Source organism: Falco punctatus (genome assembly GCF_963210335.1).
Source record: "Falco punctatus genome assembly, chromosome: 14".
Lineage (NCBI taxonomy): Eukaryota > Metazoa > Chordata > Aves > Falconiformes > Falconidae > Falco > Falco punctatus.
The window spans coordinates 2833996-2855047 of NC_137594.1; the positions used below are offsets into that span (position 1 = coordinate 2833996).

At 40.1% G+C, this 21052-nt stretch overlaps 1 protein-coding gene across 6 annotated transcripts in view; it reads right to left on the reverse strand.

Annotated features, from left to right (window-relative positions):
* Window positions 1-587: 587 nt before the first annotated feature.
* BANP (BTG3 associated nuclear protein) overlaps window positions 588-21052 on the reverse strand; it is a 152533-nt gene continuing 132068 nt past the window's right edge. For 5 of the 6 annotated variants that reach the window (XM_080410658.1, XM_080410657.1, XM_080410656.1 and 2 more), the window contains 2 exons: window positions 5760-5903; window positions 588-1367 (listed from right to left, as the gene is read on the reverse strand). In XM_080410658.1, the coding sequence (XP_080266784.1) occupies window positions 1296-1367; window positions 5760-5903 (216 nt within the window). In that variant the 3' untranslated portion in view covers window positions 588-1295. Of the gene's footprint in view, window positions 1368-5759; window positions 5904-10426; window positions 19055-21052 lie in introns of those variants that run through there. The other variant, XM_080410659.1, reaches the window with a different exon arrangement.

The following is a 21052-nucleotide window of genomic DNA, read 5'->3' on the forward strand; positions in this document are numbered from 1 at the left end:
GCTGAAAAACAAATACAAAGCAATGCCTCCCCCAGTAACTATTTTTCTAAAACGTGCACATAAAGATAATCAGGTTATAGCAAACGTATCCTTTCCATTGAAACTCAGCAAATATGAAAATGTAGCTTTCTTGAAAGAGGTATCAAATGTCCCATAGGTTTCGGTGGCGAGAGGATTTCACCTTGCTGTTGCTAACAAGATAGGTATCACACTTTTGCAGCCCGGCTTTTTACGGATGAATCCCAAACTGAGGTACTGCCACTGCTGGACAAAGGAGGCAGGTGGAACTAAAAGGGAAACAGCTCAGAAGAATTGTTCACATAAAAAAAAAAAAGCATAAATTCATTGTACAAAATAGGATTTGCAGACTCAAAAGCTTAACTATCACATTTTTCTTGCACTGGAAATTTAGATAATTGCATGATCTAAGATCGATATCTTCCTTACAGACTTAATCTTCCTTCTCAGTTTGACAGCAGAGCTTGCCAGATAGCATCTGTCTTCTAATACTGCAGAACTACTCTCCCACAGCACAGTCCAGTCAAACCGTATTCATTCCTGAAGCAGAGAGCAACTTAGAGCTGCACTATTCATAAATACACATTTATTTTTCATTAGAAATGCATAATTACAGCATTAAAAGCATTTTCCCCTAGAAAAGTAGTTAAGCAACAGTACGAACAAAATTGTTAGTCTTCTGCAAATACAGTTTTCATTACACTGAACAGAAAACACCAGCAAAAGGCTAATACTTGCAGTTATGGGATTTTCCTTTTTTTAAATATTTTCCATTTTTGTTATAAACACCATAGCAAATAAAAAAAAGCTGTTTAAACAGTGAAAAATATTTGAGCTCTTGATCTTCTATAGGTGGTAAAGCAGGTATTGCAAAGCAGCAATACCCTTCCTAAGATATCTGCAGACATTCAAAAGGCGTATTTCACAGAAGAAATGAACAGGATGAAACATTAATTTAGTCTCACAGTTTGATTCATTACATTTTTTCCTCTTTAAGTGTACCTAAGGGCTGGCCATTTATTTTTTTTCTGACGGCCACATCCTCAGCTGATGGATGCAGTGACATAGCTCCAGCTTAAGTAACTGGGTCCTGATTTATTCCAGGTGAGGACAACCAGATAGATCATCAGAACTCTGCTATTTGCAGGAGATGTTCAAGGTGTCACTATTAGTCTAACAGGCATTTCCCTTCTCCTGTTGTCGCACGAAGACTACAGCGCTTAACTTCTGACTGTGGTTTGCTGACATCTTGGTTGACACGGCTTTTCACAATTCTCTTATTGAATTTGTATTGCTCCGTGTTCTATCTGCATTTCTGGCTGGATTGCTGACTGAAGGGTATCGCTGCCCTGCAAAAGGAAACATGAAATCAGTAAATCGATGCAAAAGTGCTTTCCATTGCTGCAGCCAAGGGAATGTGAACATATCATACTAATATAAAGTTCTTGTATAAACCAGTGCAAAATCTGCATGGATACCAGCTCTATGACAGAGTCAAAATGGGAATACACTCATAAAAATACACCAAAAAAACCACAGAGTCCACATGAAGTCTAAGCAGACTAATGCCCTTCAGACTGGAAAGAGACGGCTGAAATAATGGAATCATGATAAGGATCTTTAAGACCATGAGTGGCACAAAAAGAGCAAATAGACAACAATTATTCCCTCTCTCTTCCCAAAAAAGAACCAGCCCTAAAAAGAAACAAAATAAAACCCCGTGCCTGGCAGAACACATGCCGAAGCTGCGGAAGGACTTGTCCCAGCACCATGTACGTACTGACAGCTCGGGGGCACAGAGCTGAACAGTGTTACGGAACTAAACTCCCCCAAGGGTCATCACAGAAAAGAAAGTAGAAAGTCCCAGAGTGACAGAACTATTCTAGGTAAGAGGAGTAAAATGACCTGTTTGCCCTGTGCTCGGACTTTCCCCAGCTGATGCAGGACACAGCCTAAAACTGCTGACTTGACCCACTGCAGTCTTTCTCTGTTTTGTGTAAAATGAGAACAGCATTACTATAGTGAACTTTTTTCTCAAATATAATTCTTCGTACAGGTCTGATTCAACTCAGTGTCCAAGCAAAAAGAGTCCTCCGTGTAAGAATCTGAAGTAAACACAACTGACTCCTGTTGTCAAAGGAAGTCACCTTAAAAATTAAATTACTGCCTACCAGTAGTCTATGCTGTGAAAGGATAATCCCATAGCAAGCTGCCCTTTTAGCCAAGTTAGCTGGAGTAAGGAAAACTAGATTATGAAACAAACTCCGTCTTTAGAGCTATAAGATGAATAGCATTTAAGAACAGCTGTATTGGCTTGGATAAAGTCCATCACACCCAGTAAGCCTTCCCCTGATAGCAGCCAATGTCACAAGCATAGATAAACTACAAGGAAAGGGCAAGCATTTAATGGTATTTTCCTGTACACTCCCACAGATTCCAGAGATCTGCCCTTGATGGATTTTCCCTCCATAAATACATCTAATAGATGCTTTATGTAACACTCTGGATACAGAATTATTTCTGTGGCAGTACTTCTGTTATGAAAAAGTCTTACTTGAAGCCCTGCTTTACGCTCTCTGCCTAGCATCTACAAGATGATCCACAAAGACACAAGGGTGGAAACTCAACCGGATTTCCCATCCTTTACGTTCTACTATACAGGCACAACGGATTTATTCGAATGAAAGTACTTGGAGGTTCAAAATCATAAAGCATGGCTCCTAAATTAAGGTTTTGTTGTCAAATTACTTCTCTTCATCTCTCTGCCTTGTTGCCAGCGATCGCACACAGGTACAAGATTTTTTTCCTGTTCAACTTCATAGGTAATTTGGTGTTTACTTAATTGTTCAATAAATTAGTGCCAAAGTGGTGAATAATTCTATCAGATTGCTAAATCTGATAGCAGGTAAGGGACCACTGAAGTTTTCTTTCTCATTAGGGGAAAACTGTATTGAAGTAATACAATTATCAACAGCAGTACTGAGTATTTATCCAAGATTCAGAGCAAAAGCAGAAGAGCGCCCAACCAGATTAGAAGCACACTTTAGATCTGGAATTATGGGTTTTTTTCCAAATCTAACAGTGTTTACCACCAGCATATGAATTTGAGCACAGAATTAATCCAAATATTCTTTGACATCAGCATATTCTGTATTTCTGAATTTTGCAATCTGCTCTAAGTAAGAACACTATTGAGACATGAAAACAAGCCAACTAAACCTACATCTCCAAAATGCATCTGATTTCAAACCACGCCTCCTCCCACGGAACAAGAACTTGCAATTTTATGCCAGCAAAACACTGTTCGTATATTAAGTTTGTGTTTATATATGTGGCTTAAGAGTCACTAAAGAACTATCAGAATCCAAACTATTAATACTTCTGTCTACAGCTAATTTGCAAATGCAAAATCGTGCTTGAATACGTTGAAAATACTAAAGTGAAGTGGATATTGCTGTCTGCTTCAGCTGAAGTCACAGAAGGGATTCATTTCGAACAGCCTCACTCCTACCTTCAGCTTTCATGTGGGATTGCTTTCAAAGGCATGGCTTTCAAGAATAACGGTACAAAAACCGGTACAGTGTTTTCAGACATAAAATAAATTCACACTTGTGATGTCTGAAACATGTAATTTGCGTAGGGCACAGCATCAAAATCAGGTGGATAATAAACTCCACTTTTATAAGCTTTGATTGATAAATAGATACAAAATCACTGAAACCTCTCAGTACCCTGACTAAAAGCCAAAGAAAACAGATTAAAGTGTCACTACAGCCTCACCGAGAGGGTTCTCCCTTCAGATAAGATTCTTCTTTTCAGATAACAGATCTTTCTAAGATCATGCAGGACTATTCCATAACTTTAGCCAAAAAAAAGCTATTGAACTATCCATATAACTCAGAGTAATGTAAATACCAAGTTGGTTTCTCCAATTCATTAACAGATCCTTAGTTTTCAGTTTGTGTAAACTGAGGAAATATTTATGGCAAACTTGTTTCTAGTCTTGTCTGTTTTTCCTTTCATACTCTTCTTATTTCACATTCCTTTTCTGCTTCTCTTCAGCTTTGTATAAATCCCTGTGGTTAACCACAATATTAAAACCTAACATGGTGCAAAGTGTCCCTGAAGAGAAAAGTAACTCCTCCGGTGGCTGCCAGCTGTGTGGGAGATGGTTCCTGACTCACCCCCTGCCCTGCACGAGGTGCTAGCCAGGAAGGGCACGAGGAACAGACCCAGGACGAAGTCTGAGAGAGGTGAACTTGAGAACTTCCCAGGCCTGGGGTGAGGACAGCACCATGGGAACCATCTCCCCCTACCCGATGTCTATGTGCTTTATTAATTGCACGGGACCCGCTGTACTTGAGGACTTGAAAGAAATACGGCATAATTCCCTGTAGCCACACTCTAATTGTCAGGTGTACTATTACAAATGACTATAAATAAAATATCGAGAAGGTTAATTCAGAGACAAAGCCAAAGAGAGGGAAAAATTACTATTAAGGGCTCATCTGCACAGGAAGATCAGCGGACAGACAACCGGACCGTCGCCTTGCAGCACAGCACACCCGGACACCGTAGTCCGATGCTTTTTGCCGGGAAGCACGATTTTTCTGAAAAGCGTTTTGTAGCATCCAGGTGGGGAGCCAGTGTGGACCAGAGCAACTAAGAGAGTTTGGAGTTCTGGCTTTCCCACCGGCACCAACCAGTGCAGGTGGCACTTGGGCAACATCCAACACGGCCCCAGCTTTTGTCCAAGGCCCTTTGCCGCTGGGATAACTAACGTGCTCTAACTTCGTGTATCGAAGTGACCTGCAGATTGCCTTGCCCATGGAAGCAGCACTGAGCACTTGAGTTTCACACATGCAAAGTCTGGACGTGATTCCCGTGATTCCTTATGCGATTTCCTGCCTCCCTCCCTGCAAGGAGACTCAATATCTAAATGTTTGTAGCCAGATCAGAATTCTCTACAAAACTGGGCATGTATCAGACAAAAATCCCCTCAAATATTGGCTGCTAAGGATACCGTTATATTTTGGCTCGCAGGCAGCAGCTTATTTTTCACAATCACTTGGCATTCTCTAGAGAAGACGCTCACCAAGTGGGGTTCACAGAAGAATGTGCAAACCATCTTCAGAAATACTTCTTACAACTGTTTTAAGTCAGCATTCTTGTGCTGTCACCAGTCACAGCTTCAAGCCGATGAGAAACTTTTTCTAGACTCAGATACAAGACTGTTCAAACTGATTTCAAAAGGAAAAAAAAAAATATTCCTCCACTGTAACTGAGAGGATCAAGTGTTCACTTACAATTGCTAACATTGTGACTTCTGCGGGAAATCCAGCCTCTTGATCAAAATAACTGGAAAACTGCTGTCAGAAAGGGAGTAACGTTTTGAAGAGAAACCTCAGCCTGAAAAATACTTCTTGGATAGATTCTGAGCCAGTTTTTGCCCTGTCCTTTAACGTGGCTCTCAGCCTTCAAGGATGCAGAAAAGCAATGATGACCAAAATAACTATTCTCTAGAGGCATTGAGCAAGAACATAGAAGCAGGAATAGTCAAAGACCATTTATACCTTTAACAAAATTATGTTTCTTATTATAAATTTTTTTTAAAGCCTGTTTGGAAAAAGGATTGTAAACTCATTGGGACTGCAGCATTCATGGCTAGATATATAGTTCATCTGACAGATGTTTCTATCCAGTTAAGCACTTTCAAATGGCAAAAAGATATGTATACATACTTGATTAGTCGCAGAGTGGTCTGTCACTGGTGTCAGCTGCACATATTGGACTTGGATATCACTCCCTTGGAGCGGAGATCCATCAACACCCCCTGATGCAGGCTCAGCAGAAGCAACAGCTATCAGCTGAGCGCCCTGCAACACCTGCAGGGAAAGCAACAGAGAAAGCAGCTTGTAAACAACCATAATCAGAAATGCATTATGAACCATTTAACTTAAAACAGATGCAAACCCAAAGACTATTAAAAAGAAACACAAGAAAACTTGTCTATCGCTAACAGTTGCTTTAAATCATGTGGGTTTCCAAGAGGACATGGTACACATATGGAACGATTCCCATACTAGATGCTTGCCGCATTTTGCCTTATGAGATTCGTAATTCTGTTAATGATTATTGCACGGGCTAAGTGGGACAGAGAGCGCAGGTTACACCAAGAGTATGATAACGTCAATAGCACATAACAGTATCACTGAGTAATGCTTTTGCTGTTACATAAACTGGCACAGATCCAAGATACTCCTCCTCGCACCCAAAGGCATTCAACTTTTGACAATTTCTTACAGTCATGTTTATATTCCTATCGCATAGAAAGGTGTAGATTTAAGAATTACTGCTGATTAATGCTGACTCTGAACATATTTGCATTTGACTGGTGAAGACTGTAAGTCCCCTCCAGGCTTTAAAAACCAAAGAGCAGTTGATTCTATAAGTGCTTGCTTAGAAATGTTCTTGTGATGAGACTACTTTTAATTTACTTCTTGAAACACGCATCAGAATAAAATACATGTTTGTAAACAACGACATGTCACCAATCTCATTTTTTAAATTCAGCTAAAACACATATTCAGTTTTACTTTCTATATGCTGCGAATGGTGTATTTCTAAAATATGGTACTTGAACTGCAGAAAATAAAAGACATCTTTCAAATGAAGAGAGGACAAAGAACAAAAAATAACATTCTTAACAAAGGTTTTTCTTAACAAAGTATGATTTCTCAGCTGATCTGCGGGTGGGTGGCCATGAAGGAGTGGGTAGGCTAGAATTCTCTAGAGAGTGTGGGAGGCAAAGAGAGGTGACCTCCATAAATGACCTTAAGGGGTGTTGTCAGGATTTTATAGGGATCTTGGGTGTTCTGAGATACCGTCAACATCAAACTGCAGAAGGATGCTACATTTTGTTTTTACAGAAGTAAGCAAAATCCTCTCGTGCTAGAGTATTTGTTTTGGAACTATACGATACATAATGTCGGAACCACGTCACAGTCTGTCCTATCGATTACCTGCAAGTTAAATGTACTTTTTCTCATTTATTTCTGAACTACAAACTTCGGAACCACTGTAAGTGACTGAACAAGACCATCATTCTCACGTACAGTTTTACAATAAAGAAGCCTAAATAGTACACCAGCTTTCCTCTTTTATTGTATGTTCTCAACTGCACACCTTCCAGTGCACTGCAGAACTCCCTTTTACAGCAAACACTCTGGAGAAGATGAAGTAACTCTGTTATGTGTTGTAACAAACCTATTTGATCCCTAGTGATAACCTACCTCTACCATCCTGCCTACCAAAAAAAAAAAACACCTCACACCAAAAACCCCCACAAACCCCAAAAACACCCAAAAAACCAAACCCCAAACCCCAACAGTACTTGCATAAAATACTTTTTCACTGTCAAATTACACTTCCCTGTTGGTTTCATGTAAACGGTTATGTTTTCCTATTGTGTCTTCCAGCCGGATAAACTACTTGTAATTCCTCTTTCCTTCACAAAGAAGTGGGAAGCATTTTATAGGATGTAATGACGAAGCTGAGCTAGTTTTCACAGAGGTAAAATGGACAACGTGCCAACATCAGCAGGGGCTGGCAGACCCAGGTATTTACGAATTTCCATTGCCGAGGTCACACAGTGATTGCTGCCGCTCCGTTCCCCCCAGCTAGCCAGATTAAAACCAGTTTAGTTAAGATTAGTTGCGCTCCAAACCACAGCAGCGATAGCTGCACACACTGTGCTTGGTTTGCAGTTGTATAGGTTGAAAAAATCAGATTGGTAACGGGAGAGGTGAGACATCCAGCCCTGTAAGCATTGCCGTCGGTGTAGGTTTTCCTTCTTTGTCACGTCCTGGTTACACAGACCCCAGGGACTGCGGGCTTCAGTATTCACTACTGGAAGGTGCGTGGCCAAGCCAGGCGGATTCGCTTCCACTAGCGTCATGCCAGACTATCTGGGATTTGCACACCAGGTGATTGGCTCTACACTGGATGTTGCACTGGTATGTTTATTCTCTACCAATTGCCAGCTTTGCATTTTTCCCTATAGTTAGAAAATATGTCAGGACGCTTAGAAGCCAGGAAAGGGCCATTTTTCAAAACTAAGAACCATTTTGCTTCTTTAGGATTCTCTTTATCCATTCGTCCATCCTGCACAGACTACTTAATATGTGTTCAAAATCACTTGGGGGGGGAAGGAAATGAAAAAATATGATTTTGAAAATTAAAAGAACAACAATCTAATGTCGAAAAAGATTTCTTAATGTTTTCCACTTAATACACGCTAACATTAATAGCTGTCTTAGATTTCATTAAATACTGCCTAGCTTGTTGTTGTGGCGTAACTGGCTATATAACCAGTCACTGTACAAATGAGAATAAAAGCAAGAACAGGAAAAAGATCCCAGTCTTAAATTAAACCATCTGACGGAACTTTAAATGAAGGAATGAGCAACAAGCTGCTCTTAATATTTGCAGAGTTCATATACAGCACTCTGAACAAAATTACTGTTTTGCAATTTCTATTTGAATTACCGTACAGCTTCTGAAATTAAGATACAAATGGATGAGAGTAGAAGGGGGGAACTGCCATCTTTACCCCCCCCTTTTTTTTAGTTGGTTTTTTTTAAAAAAAAAGGGATTTGGAAAAAAAGCTGTTTCTGTAGCCTCAATAGCATTGTACCTTGTGATTAATCTGCTAAACCAAACAGAGCATCAACCCAGTCTCAGGCTCAGCCTGGAACACTTGATCCCACTTTGTATGTCTGAGTGCCTCTGTCAAATGTGACACGATCATGACCTGCAGCTTACTAAAGATAGCGCTTACCTAATCACACCATATTCATAACACAATTTATCATGATCTCAGGCATATCCAGATAGGAAAATCTAACGGAACTGACATAAAAAAGAGCAATAAATTACATTTTCTCTACGCATTACTGGGGATCATGATAAATTTATTATGCTTCTGTCTTAGCTTAAAAATACGCTACAAGTTTGTTATGCTGAGGAACTATGACTGATGTCACCCTTTCTGCATCTCACAAACAGCACTAAATGTTTTGTTCAGAAAAAGCCCGACTTTGGCAATTAGAGTGGCAAGTTTCGTTATGGTCCTTGCATTCTGCTTGTATTTGAAAAACCTTTTTGTTCCATGGTATTCACAGTGCCTTATAAAAACAGATATCCCCATTTCCTTTAACAGAGGGGAGAAAGGTCCCAGGGGGTAAGTTATCTCAAAATACATGCTGGTAGAAAGACAGACAGTTACAAACAAACATAATAAAGGACAGAGTCCACGGAGTGGATTCAAGTGGATTGAACAGGCTCTCTAATCAGTATAACCATGCTTCCCCAGATAAAAACAGGATTTAACTTCAGCCCTATAATTTCAATCAGCCTTGCCTAATAGTTTTGCTCTGTTCATGTCATAAGTTTTATATCAAACTATAGCGAGGCTGCAAAAATGAAAGACATAAAGGGATCAACATCTTTACACAACGTGGGGTTTGTGGAGGAGCTGGGTAGCAGAGCCTTTCGCAAATGGGGCAGGTACAAGTATATGTCTTTTCTTTGGCTGCTCGCTTCACTTCCAAACCAACACTAAACTCTGTAGTTCTTACCTGTCCTTGACCTTAAAATAAAGGAATTGTACCAAAAAAATAAACAACCCACCCTGAAAAAGAAGTTCTCTTCCCGATTCCACAAGGGCTTCTCCAACATCCTGCCTTACTGGTCCAAAACAGGTAGCGCAATACGGTTAAACTGAAAATAGTAAACTTCGCGCCTAAGAAAATGGATTAATTCATGCTCTTAACACACGCACAGAACAAGAAGCTTGAAGTCACCCTTCCCTTTCACTTGGGCACAAAAGCACGGAGGTATCTGACATGGAGTGTTGCTCCAGCTAACGCAGGCTAGTGGGAGTTCAAGACAAATTTAATCTTTCTAAAAAAGAGTGCCTTTAAAATGGACAAGCAGAACAAGAAGTGTTTTCTTTGTTAGTAGAGTATTTAGAAAAAGTACATTTGGCCATCTATTATTGCTTGCTGTCAGCAGTAAGATTTGTCTTGACAGTGACAAGACCTTTAGCTCTCACGGAGCCGGAGCCCACTCTTTACGTTGCACAATTATTTCCACTGCAAGCATAAGCAATTGCACAGCTGGAATGGTGCAGCTCGCGAAATTCTTCTGCTCTTTCAAAGCCTGCAGTTACAACCACAGATACATGCTTTTCCCCAAATACAAAACCTAGCGAAAAAAACATTTATCAAGACAAAGCCGAACAGTTTAGGAAACGCCTGTAAGATACTTCCAAGTATCTTAGAGATGTAAGCCTTGGAGAAGGTTTGGAAGCCACCAATGCTCTCAAGCACATTTTGTGACCTGGCCCAGCCCTTGCTGCCTCAAAGATCACCACACTGCACGGTGACCCTGGTGAGGACAACTTGCCTGAATTAAAAAGCAAGCATGAAAGAGCCCCTTCTCTCACTAGTCCCATTGCCTGACAGAATAAGAACGTTCCCTAACACCTTCAGACAGAAATATAAATGCATTTCTATCAGTTCTGATTTTAAATGGTGCTAGAAATACCAGAAGGAAAAGTATTTTGTTCGGATGTTTAAAATGAAGTGTGAACTCCTGGCATTGTTCGTGAATACAGAACCACAGTCTCTTTCACCAAACATTTATTTTCCTGAAAGCTCCATAAGCTTTCAGTGAGCCACACAAGAGCTGACAGATTTGATAAAACGAGCTAAGGGACAGGCAGCTCCCTCCTGCCCACCCCAAGCACACTGTGCCCATACGTCCCATCCCCCCTCACAGTGCATTAACCAACCCAGGCTTCCTCACGGCAGCTGCAGCAGGAGCGCAGCCCTTGCAGTGGCACCTCACTGACCTCAGTCTTGGCCTTTCTCTTGGGGTTTTTTCCCTCCCCTCTCCCCCTTTTCTCCTCTATCATTCTCCCTTCAAAGTCTTGATGATTTGGGACATGCGAGCTTTTGAGCCTGAAGGTCCTGGATTTCTGCTTTTCGTCCCTTCTTCAGTGAGATGCTTGCCATATAAAACATAATAATAAAATTAGTATTAATAATGAAAACCAGCTACTTTCTCTGCTCCCTTCCTTTCCATTTAAAGACCATTTTAGCCCATAACTAATAGTTCCCATTTAACATTCAACTGCCAGGGCAGGAAATAAAATTTGAAAAAAAAAGATTAAAATGTAAAAGGTTTTCCTTCAGTTTCTTCCAAAATTATTCAAGCATAGTTTCCAGCCATATTTCAATTCATATCACATCCTCAGCTGATTTTACTTATCACTGGGAATGATTCTTCTAGAAGCCCATAACTCAAAATATTTCTCTAGACCCCAGTCTTCAAAAATAGGTAACTGTTTTGGGATAGCTGGAGTTTGTTTATCAAAAAAGCCCATTCCTCAGTCTGGTCCTTGCCAGATTGAGCCTTCTAAAACACATTCTTGCTACTGCTGTTGTGAGCTTTTTTATTAATCTAGGCAAGCACATATGTTTGCCTACCTATAAAAAGCTCAAAAACAAGACACATTGGCATTTTGGTGTCTTTTTTCCATCATTTCTTCCCATTTCTAACACAGGAATGCAATAAAAGATGACGTTTCTAAAAAAAAATGAGGTTTTGAATCACTGAAAGAGTGGTTGTTTATAGAAGGTTCACATCTGAAAATCCTGTAACACTTAGAGCCAGCAAATAACCATTTCAGCAAATGTTGCACGAAAGAAACGAGTTGTGCATAGGAAAAGGGAAAGATCTCAGTGACATGCTCCAGCTAAAAGATTGGCAAAAACAACAGTTTGGGCCCAGAAATGTGAGGGTGGTTATGGGTTTACATGATTCCTAGAAAACAAGAAATTAAGAAAATGCCTGCCCATCATCTTCCTACACTGTCATTCATCAATGGCAAAATTACATGAATATATCGAAACAGCAAAAACAGCTCCTTCAAGTGATAAGAAGCTCTGTTGATAAACATGTTCACAAAAAAAGAAGATAACCCCCCTCTAGCTGGTTCTTTTCAGTCTTAAAGCTTTCTTGATGGAGCCGTAAGACTAAAAACATCCACTGTATTTAGTGCCAACGAAACACTCATTTAGTGGATTTACAAGCTTAGAGATGAGTTTACCTGGGGCCACTAGACTCTGTATTTAGGTCCAGAACTCAAAACGTTTTAGTATCAGAAATTAATGAGTTCCATTAAAACCATCAGAGGCTTAGACTAATCAAGGTCTCCGTCACCTTGGCACTTACTGAGGAATCTGGAACAGACAATCCAGAATGTCACAAGAACGCAGCTGTATGAAAGAAACGAAGAGTTTCTTCCGTAAGATTGTCTTTTGTAGTTCTTCATTTCACTTGATGAAGCAGAGCAAGACCCAACACTAGGAAACACGTCCAGTATGGAGGATACTAAAATACAAAGGAAAATTGGCAACGTGCTCTTACTTTACACCCCTTCCTCTTCAAGCTATTCGGTTCAATTTAACCAAGGTCAACCGTGTTGAAAAGCTCAGATCTGAGGCTGGCTGATACAAAGTTAGTTTGATGATTTTACAATCCAGTTCCAATAAAATTAAAGTGTTAATGTGCCAAAAAGGAGTGGCAGCAAAGGATGGACTGACCTAACTGTTCTCGAAGCAGCAGTCATCAGCACGCTAAGATCAAGCAGTGTTCAATGAAATCCACGGTGACCCCTGCGCTTTATTTAATCTGTCCCACATGTATATAAAGTATGAATGCATAGAGCCTGATGACGTGTAATCTTTGCGGAGAAATAAATTCACATTCAACCTGTACTTCTTCAGAACAAATACAGTATGGACCAAGGATCACTACACACTGCTGCATACTTTCTGTGCTGTATTTAAAATCAAGCAGTAAGTATTTTGCTAGAATTACAGGAGAGTTTTAAGGACTAAGTTTTATCTTCCCAACTTTTCAAAACATGAACAGCAATAAAAGACTGGAAGTTCCTCTCCCAAGAAGATAAGGAAGACAGATGGCTCACAGTGCTGCAGACAAAATATGCAGCTTTTCTCTCCCAGTAATCAGTGATGAGAAGCACACCGAGGTGCGAGTAAGCACATGGCAGATGTAACCCATCCTCCAGGGTCCCTTACTGGCCACCCTTTCTTAAGCAGAAACCTCCAAAATACAAGGCCTCTCTTCTTTCTAAGGTTCACATTTACGGCTGTATGTCTGACATCAAACTACTAAGATCACGCTAAAATCAAGCAAAAAAGAAAAATACATACCACTCACATTTTTTCCAAAATAATTACACATCATAGTTTTTTGTTTTTCAAGCTGAACTTGTTCTGATTATAATTTCATTTTTACCAGCATAACCACAAGAGAAAAAAACCCTCCAAGGCCATAATGTGTACTCCAACAACGCGTTTCATATCCAGCCACCAGGGAGCTTCCAGAAATTCACAGGTTTTTCTGTTTTATTCTTACAAAAGGCTAATCATTGTCTAGTTTGTCTTACATGGCATAAATTAAAGACCCCTACACAAAGCAATTTCCACTAAAACCACAACTGCTTTTTGAAGTAGAACATCTCTTTTAGAGGTTTTCCCATCTTTATTTTAAATACTTCAGCCTACAGAATAGCACGGAGCATGTAACATACTGCCCCATCTCTGATGTCTTCTCATTGCTCCCTGCAGGAAAATCACCTTTGGGAGGTGAAAGAGTGTATTTTAGTCCGTCAAGCAGGCCACCAAACCTTCACTGGTATACTAAAATAATTCTGGAATATTTATTTATTTATTTATTCTTAGAAAAATACATTACTTTGCATCTAGCTTTATTAAAAGGAAAGCTGAGTCAATCATATCTAGTAATCTAGGTCAGAGTGTGAAAGTGACCTGTTACTTTCATTACTTAGCCTTTAATTACACATCACTAATTATTCATTTCCTTTCATATCTTTGATTTAAATGCTGAATAGCATTAGCCAAAGATATTTGTGGGAAAACACCAGAAAATAAAAATTGGAAGGCCTAAAATTGCTTTTTGCAATACATCAACTAAATTCTTTTGAATAAAGTTCACACTGGCTTCAATCATTTGCTACAGGGCTACATTTTCAAATTATTGGAACAGCGCATCGGAAATAGAAAGCACATCAGTATACTGTCAGTCAAACTCATAAAAAATAGCCCATTTTTAATAAGTAACGCTGATCCACATTACGTATGCTAATGTTCTAATTCTTTACTTCCTTCTAAACTCCTTTACTGCCTTCTAAACACTTCCTCTAAACAGAGCATATTTATTGAATTAAAAATCACACTCTTCGGAATGTCTGTGCCCAGATCGGTCACATCAAAACGTCAAAGCAACTGATGCCCAAGAAAAGATTCATCTATGAAGTCCCCTTGAGCAAGGTACCAGGTATGGGCTGGGCTACGGAGAGAAGGAAAGAGAAAAAATAAGGGTGCTGAGAGACCCAGCAGCAATGAAGCAGCTACCGAAGTCTGATTCCCTGAATCACATGTCCTGTTAGCAGCTTCCATCACCCAAACCCACAGAGCTCCACTCACCTGTCCACAAATACTGCGGTGCTGTACGATAAGGGTTCTGCAGAAAATCACGCAGCAAGAGCTTTGGTAATGTTAAGGTAATATATTCCCATTAATGTCCCCGTAAGTTTCTCTTAAAATAAAAGTATGTTTGATCTAAGGGAACTGAAAGCAATATAAAAAGGATCCACTGCTCTTAAAGATTAAAGTATCATTCTGAAGTCAATGATCTAGTTCATAAAGCGTTACTTGGAGTCCTTTCCTTACTCCAACAACAACTTGTACCTAAATTTGCTATTTATTTCTTACATAAAGTGTGCCAATACAAAAATAAATTCAGCATATATAAAAGTCTAATATATAGCAGTTCAGAGAGGGAGGAACTCTCCCTGCTGTGCATTACTAAGTGTGCTGAATTGAACCATGCAAAATGTGACCTTAAATCTGTCAAAACTTCATTAACTAACACCCCTACAGAGTCATATAACCGAGAGCACCTCCTTTAAATTCCCCAAACTAACAGGCATGAAAAGTGAAACCGATTTCAGCTCTGCTAAGTGTGGAAAAATGAAAAGAATAATTCCAGAGTACATTTTTATCAGTGGCATTATTTCCTTGCATAACAAATAATAAACCACTTCATCTGCTTTTACTTGGAGTATATACCGCAGCGCAGCTCTGCTCTGTAACGTCTGCTCTGAGATTCCCTTAATGCGCCTTGACACAAACCGGAGAAATGCACGAGCACAAACTACAGGTATTGTGGTTACTTAAACAAACTTCACAAAAAAACGTCCATCTTCCCGGCTGCTGCGGTTGGACGGAGCTAGATAAGTGACGGCAAATTGTGGCTTAGTGTATATAAACCGCCTGTACCCTCAAAAAGCCCTTTCACGACACACCGCCTTGCTTCCGAGAGCCCCAAAAGCGCGCGAGGCTCAGCGAGCCCCAGGAGCAAGCCTCCGCCTCTGGAGACTAACTTCACGGAGTAAAGCCGCCGATATTTTCCAGCACTATGGTTTTACGGAGAGTAGCAGATATCGGTGAAATGTTGTCATGGGCCCTGAGCAAAGAAAAATGAGATGCACAGCGCTGCGTGAAGTTCTGAACGGGAAAGCGTGGCAGAAGTTCATGTTCTTTCTTAACATTCCCCATACAAGCTTTTTTTTTTCTGTTTTAAATAGTTTAGAAATAATTATTCTGAAGTCTTTGAAAAGCATTCATATCGAATTTGGTAAATAAACAGGACAAACATAAGGCGCAGAAAAAGACCCAGTTAATACAGTTCATGTTGTATTTTGTTAAAAAAGCACCTGCTCCCACCAGCACTGTCTCTCTGACCCTTTCCTAAGCACAGTCCAACTAAAATAAGCAATCTGACCCAATTTTTTTTCTACATACGGTATTTGGAAAACACATAATATGCAAATAAACCCATGAGGCTCACGATCTCTCTCCAGGTTAAACGCGTCCTGCCTACATTTATAGTGGATGCCTAAAGCAAAGGTGCAGTTGTTAGAAGTATCTCACGCTTTCACTGGGTCAACACACATACTCTTCCGTGGCAAGCTGGGGGTCCCTCAACAGACTAACAGCTCCCTGGAGAAGCCATCGGTATTGAACACAAAAGGGTAATCAGCGTAATTAAAACTTTATCTGTGAACTATTACACTGGCTGAAAGAGATGCAAAGTTAATTACTAAGAAATAAAAGTCTAAATCAAGCTTTGTATCATGTGATGGAAATAGAATGAGATTATGTGAAATCCTAATTGTAAGTAGTCCACGTTTACATCAGTAGTATTTTAATTCAGCATCACCTGTAGACAGACAGCAAAGTATCTGTCACCATCAACAGATAACGAAGCAAAGAAAGATACTGTTCTCAAGATGCTCTGGGGTCGCATCCCATGGAAGCCAAGTGGGGTCTCTCCTTTGGCTTCAGGCAGACATGGGCTTAGGTCATGATGTAAAATACATCAACACAAAACACAGGCTTCCATTGAAAATACATTTTGAACTAGCACACGTGCAAGACTTGATTATAATTAATTGGCAGTTCAACTGCAGATGTAATTTCAGTAAAAATGACTTGGTTACGGAAAGAAGAGTTACCTCATCTAACTTCACTGCATCAAATTAAAGAGGCTATTAGGAAGTACGAGGCTTGTAAGGAAATCCGTATCGTGGTCTCGTACGTCTGACCCACCTTTCGTCCGAAGACACTCTTCACAAACTGCCCACCACGGGGAACTTCCCAGAACAGCCTGGGGTTACCTGACAGCTCTCCTCAGAGAGAGCTTCCCGTACCCTGCAGCTCCATTTCAGCTGTCACACAAAAGGCAGCGTGACGTGCCTGCGTGTGCCAGGGCTCCCTCAATTAGATGGGTTCGGTAGTTTGTGCCCACCTTCTCAAGGCTCTGGTTAATTAATCGCTTTATTTCTTTTCTGGTGAGAACCCATGTTCTACATCATATGAGCTCCATGCACGCATATGGAGCTGTGACTGCCGGGTAATGAACCCACCAAAAATTATTTCATATATCCCTATAATCTTTTGGCAAGGGAAAAACAAACAAACAAGCATATATATATATATATATATATAAAAAAACAAACATAAAGCATTTCAGCTCATCCTTCTGTTACAGCTTACAAAATCTTTTGAGTTAATTCAATCTAAGAACAGTAAATAACATTCAAATCCACGCAATTACAACATTTTGTGATTAAATGGCTTACTGTTCACAGTAAGTATGGTACAATCGATGGAACGGCTTCCAAGAGGAAGATTTTTCAAGAGTGGACAATTAAATGTCTCTATGATAATTCACTATTTTGAGCCATACTAAAGAAGCCTTTGGCTTGAATGTTTTTTTTTTCCAACAGAATGTTATTTTTGGGTTTTATTCAGCGTACAACGGAGTGCTATTAAGAAATGGCTGGATAGTTCAGAGAAAAATACTAAACTGTAGCTGCTGAGTGCAAAAGCTCAAGAAACAAGTCACACATGAGCAACCCAGACTCCCTTCAACTGACCAGCACCGGCAAAGGTTATTCCAGTGAATAATAAATGGTGAGTCACACAGCATCTGGTTGGTGGGAAATTTTTTGTTGTGACATAACATAGCCAGGGGGGGGGGGAGGAGACCTCGGTCCTAAAGGACTGTCTTCCTTTACATTTTTATGTGGCAAGTCCCTGCTAGCCTAACAAATGTAAACATGGCTTCAAATGTCACCCTGCTGGTCCCATCCTCCAGTCTCAAATTCCTGATGGGATTAGTTATGCTTAAAACAAAAGGTCAAGATAAACGCTGAAGTACTTTCAGCATTTACTATGTAATTCTGCTAAAGTCGTCAGGCAATTTCAGCAGGAACAGCATTCAATCCTTTCATAAATAACTTAAAACTACAATTTGGACGCTGTGCTGATGAGAGGGTACATCGTCTCCAATGAGGCTAGTAGTAAATATGCCACTTAAAAGTAGTAAGAGCAGATCACTGAGGATCTACCAGAATCACATGCATCTGTTATTGTGCTTAACAGCGTCTAAAACAATTTCTCGGTTTCCCCTCAGAAAGGTGATTTTACTTTGATTCCAAAAAGAAAAGACATCTGGGGGGAACTGCAAATGTTTACATCATAACTGGCAGTGATTTATTTTTTTAAAAAAATACTAGCAAAACAACATCTAAAAGTTTGGCTCTCGTTGCTAGGGTAACAAAACACTGCTCCTACTGTACACTGCAGGATCCTATTAAATTTGAGAAATACGGATGGGAAAAGCAGCAAATGCGACGACGGCATGAGCGCTTTATACACAGAGGAACAGAAAAGTTCTAGTATTGCAGCGTTCAGGGAAAGTCCTAAGGAGAAGAAAATGAATGTATCGCCTCCTGCACTTTAATTACGAAATGATGTAATCAGCTCAATTTGTATCAATCAGTATCAGAAGGACAAAATGGCTTCAAAAGAAAAGCAGAAGAAGGACGGTAGGCACACCATGGTGGGGAGTTAACTGTAAGTGTGCCTGAACTATAAATCAGAAGCTGAAGAAAGTTCTAAGCCAGGAGCTGTCAATTAAAGAATACTTAAGTAAGAAAGCAGTACTCCTGAGAATTACCCGAATTACATTAATAAGTTTCTTACAGTAACTTGCACAAAAAAAAGAACGCTGTAGACATAATTCAAGGGGAAAAAAAAAAATCCCAGGAAGGACAAGAAAAAGTGTAAACTTGAGAGAAGTTAAAGAGCAGGTTCAGACACTCAGGGCTCTTCCCCTCCAGCGAAGGGAGGTGCTCCCCAACCCACCGACAGCCACCGGGTCCCCAGCCCCATCAGTCTCCGTCGTCTTTAGTTCTGCTTTTCCACTCAGATCTCAGCAATGACAGAGCTGTAGGTGCTCAAACACGGGGAGTTCTGTTCACATCAGGGCAATATGTACTCCAGAATTTAGGCTAGAAATAAAACATATGAAACGGCTGTTTTTTTCAAATGAAAAACATATGAGAAGAACACCTGGACTCCTCAGAATACCCGTACAGAAAGTTACAGGATAGGGGTAGAAAGATAATTGAAATACCCAATTATATCTCTAACCTGGGCTTTTATCTATTAGTGAAGTTCATGTAAAAATAATCAAAAATAATAGAAGCTTTATCTTCTTCATTTAAATTATTCACACTGAAAAAGATAGCGTTGCTGTGAACTGCTCAGTGTGCTCCAACGAAGACCAAAACTAAAAGCAGATGTATATTATAAGCTATGTATCACGTTCCACCTCAGAAAATCTTATGTTTCATGTCAGAAACATTTTCAGACAATAGTTCTCAAACAAAAGCAATTACGAAAAATGATTGATTTCTTTCATCGCAGTGGATGTTCTTACATATAGCCTCTGCCATTTTTAAAACTATCATCATTTTGACAAATTTAATAACGTCAGCCTAACACAAATCACCGTCCTCTGATTTCCAAAGCTCACCGATAAGGCATCGGTTACACATCCTTCCCTCCACGCGAGCCGTACCATTTCTGCCTAGCCTCGCCATCAGAAGCCCGCTCAGTAACGCAACCTCACATGTGCTTTCCCTTTAGTCAATGCACTAAGTGGACAAATGTTTCTAATACCCTGGAGAAGAGCTTGGGAATTGGTGCTTCTTTCACACCAGCCTTTGCAATGATGCAAACATGTTTTTTCTAATTTAAAGTCATAAAATGAAAATGAATCCTAACAGAGTGTCAGTTTGTTTGACTAAGTCATGTACTACATGTTACGGTACTGCAGATGATGCTTTCCCAATTCTGCAAATGAATTCCTGGTTACTGAATTGATTTCCTCCATTTTTATTTTTTTTTTCTGCCCTCAAGTGGGAGCCAGTAACCTGACATTTATGAATTATACAAATGTTTAAGAATGTGAATTGCCAGTCACATTCCACCTTGAGAACACAAGTAAAAGCATTTTCCTGGTAGTGATTTTCAAAATTTATTTTTTGCTTGCATGTCTTAGCCTACAACATGAAGTTCTGCATGGAAAAGCATTTTCAGAGAAACCCACGCTACAGAAGATGACCAGAACTCTGCTGTTGAAATTCTGAACACAGAAGAGTAAGAAGCGACTGTTTATCCACTTCACATCCCGTACTGCTCCGAAAACTGTATCAAGTCATTCTAAACATATTAGGTAACACATACACCCTTTTCTGCTATAAATCATTAAAACCTCTCTGCTTTGGGGGTGGAAAACAATTGGCACAGTAGCTGAGTGCCTGTTATCCCCAGTGAATTAAACTTCAACCATATGTCTCTTGTCAGGTCAACTTCACCCTTCAACAGCGCCAGCCCTGGTGGCTCTCCACGGTTTTGCGCACCCATCCGTGCGCCCCCGTGTAGCCGCCCATTTGTTTACCATTTGTGTTCATTTTCTACTTCAGTGGAATCCACGGCAGAGTGTTACTTCGGGATGTACTTGGAGGAGCCAACCACCAGTAAGAGAGCCTCCAAACCCTCCACCGCTTTGCTGTAGAGCTGAAAGTTTCACCTATGTGGAGCTTCCAGACCTTAATGGCCTGTGGTTGAACTTAAATCAGGGTCTCCCACACGGCAATATATTTCGCTACCAGCTGAGCCTCCAGGCCAGCCAAAGGTCTTTACTTTCTGAAGGCATATCCAGATAGCATTTGCATACATGTTAAACTTTCCGATCATCATTTTGGATTTTTTAAAATGCATTTTTGAACAACTCTCAATTTTTATTATCTTTTTTTTTTTCGGTGAGAAAAGGGAGAGGAATATGGAGTGTGAATTTGAAGCAGACTTCAATGAAAGCTCTGGACCTAAAACTATTGTTTTCTTAGAGTACACATCTGGTTTTCCCCAACATACTGCCAGTTCTGTAACTCAGTTTAATACCCAGCTGGGATAATGTAAAACTAGCATATAACCTAAAATAA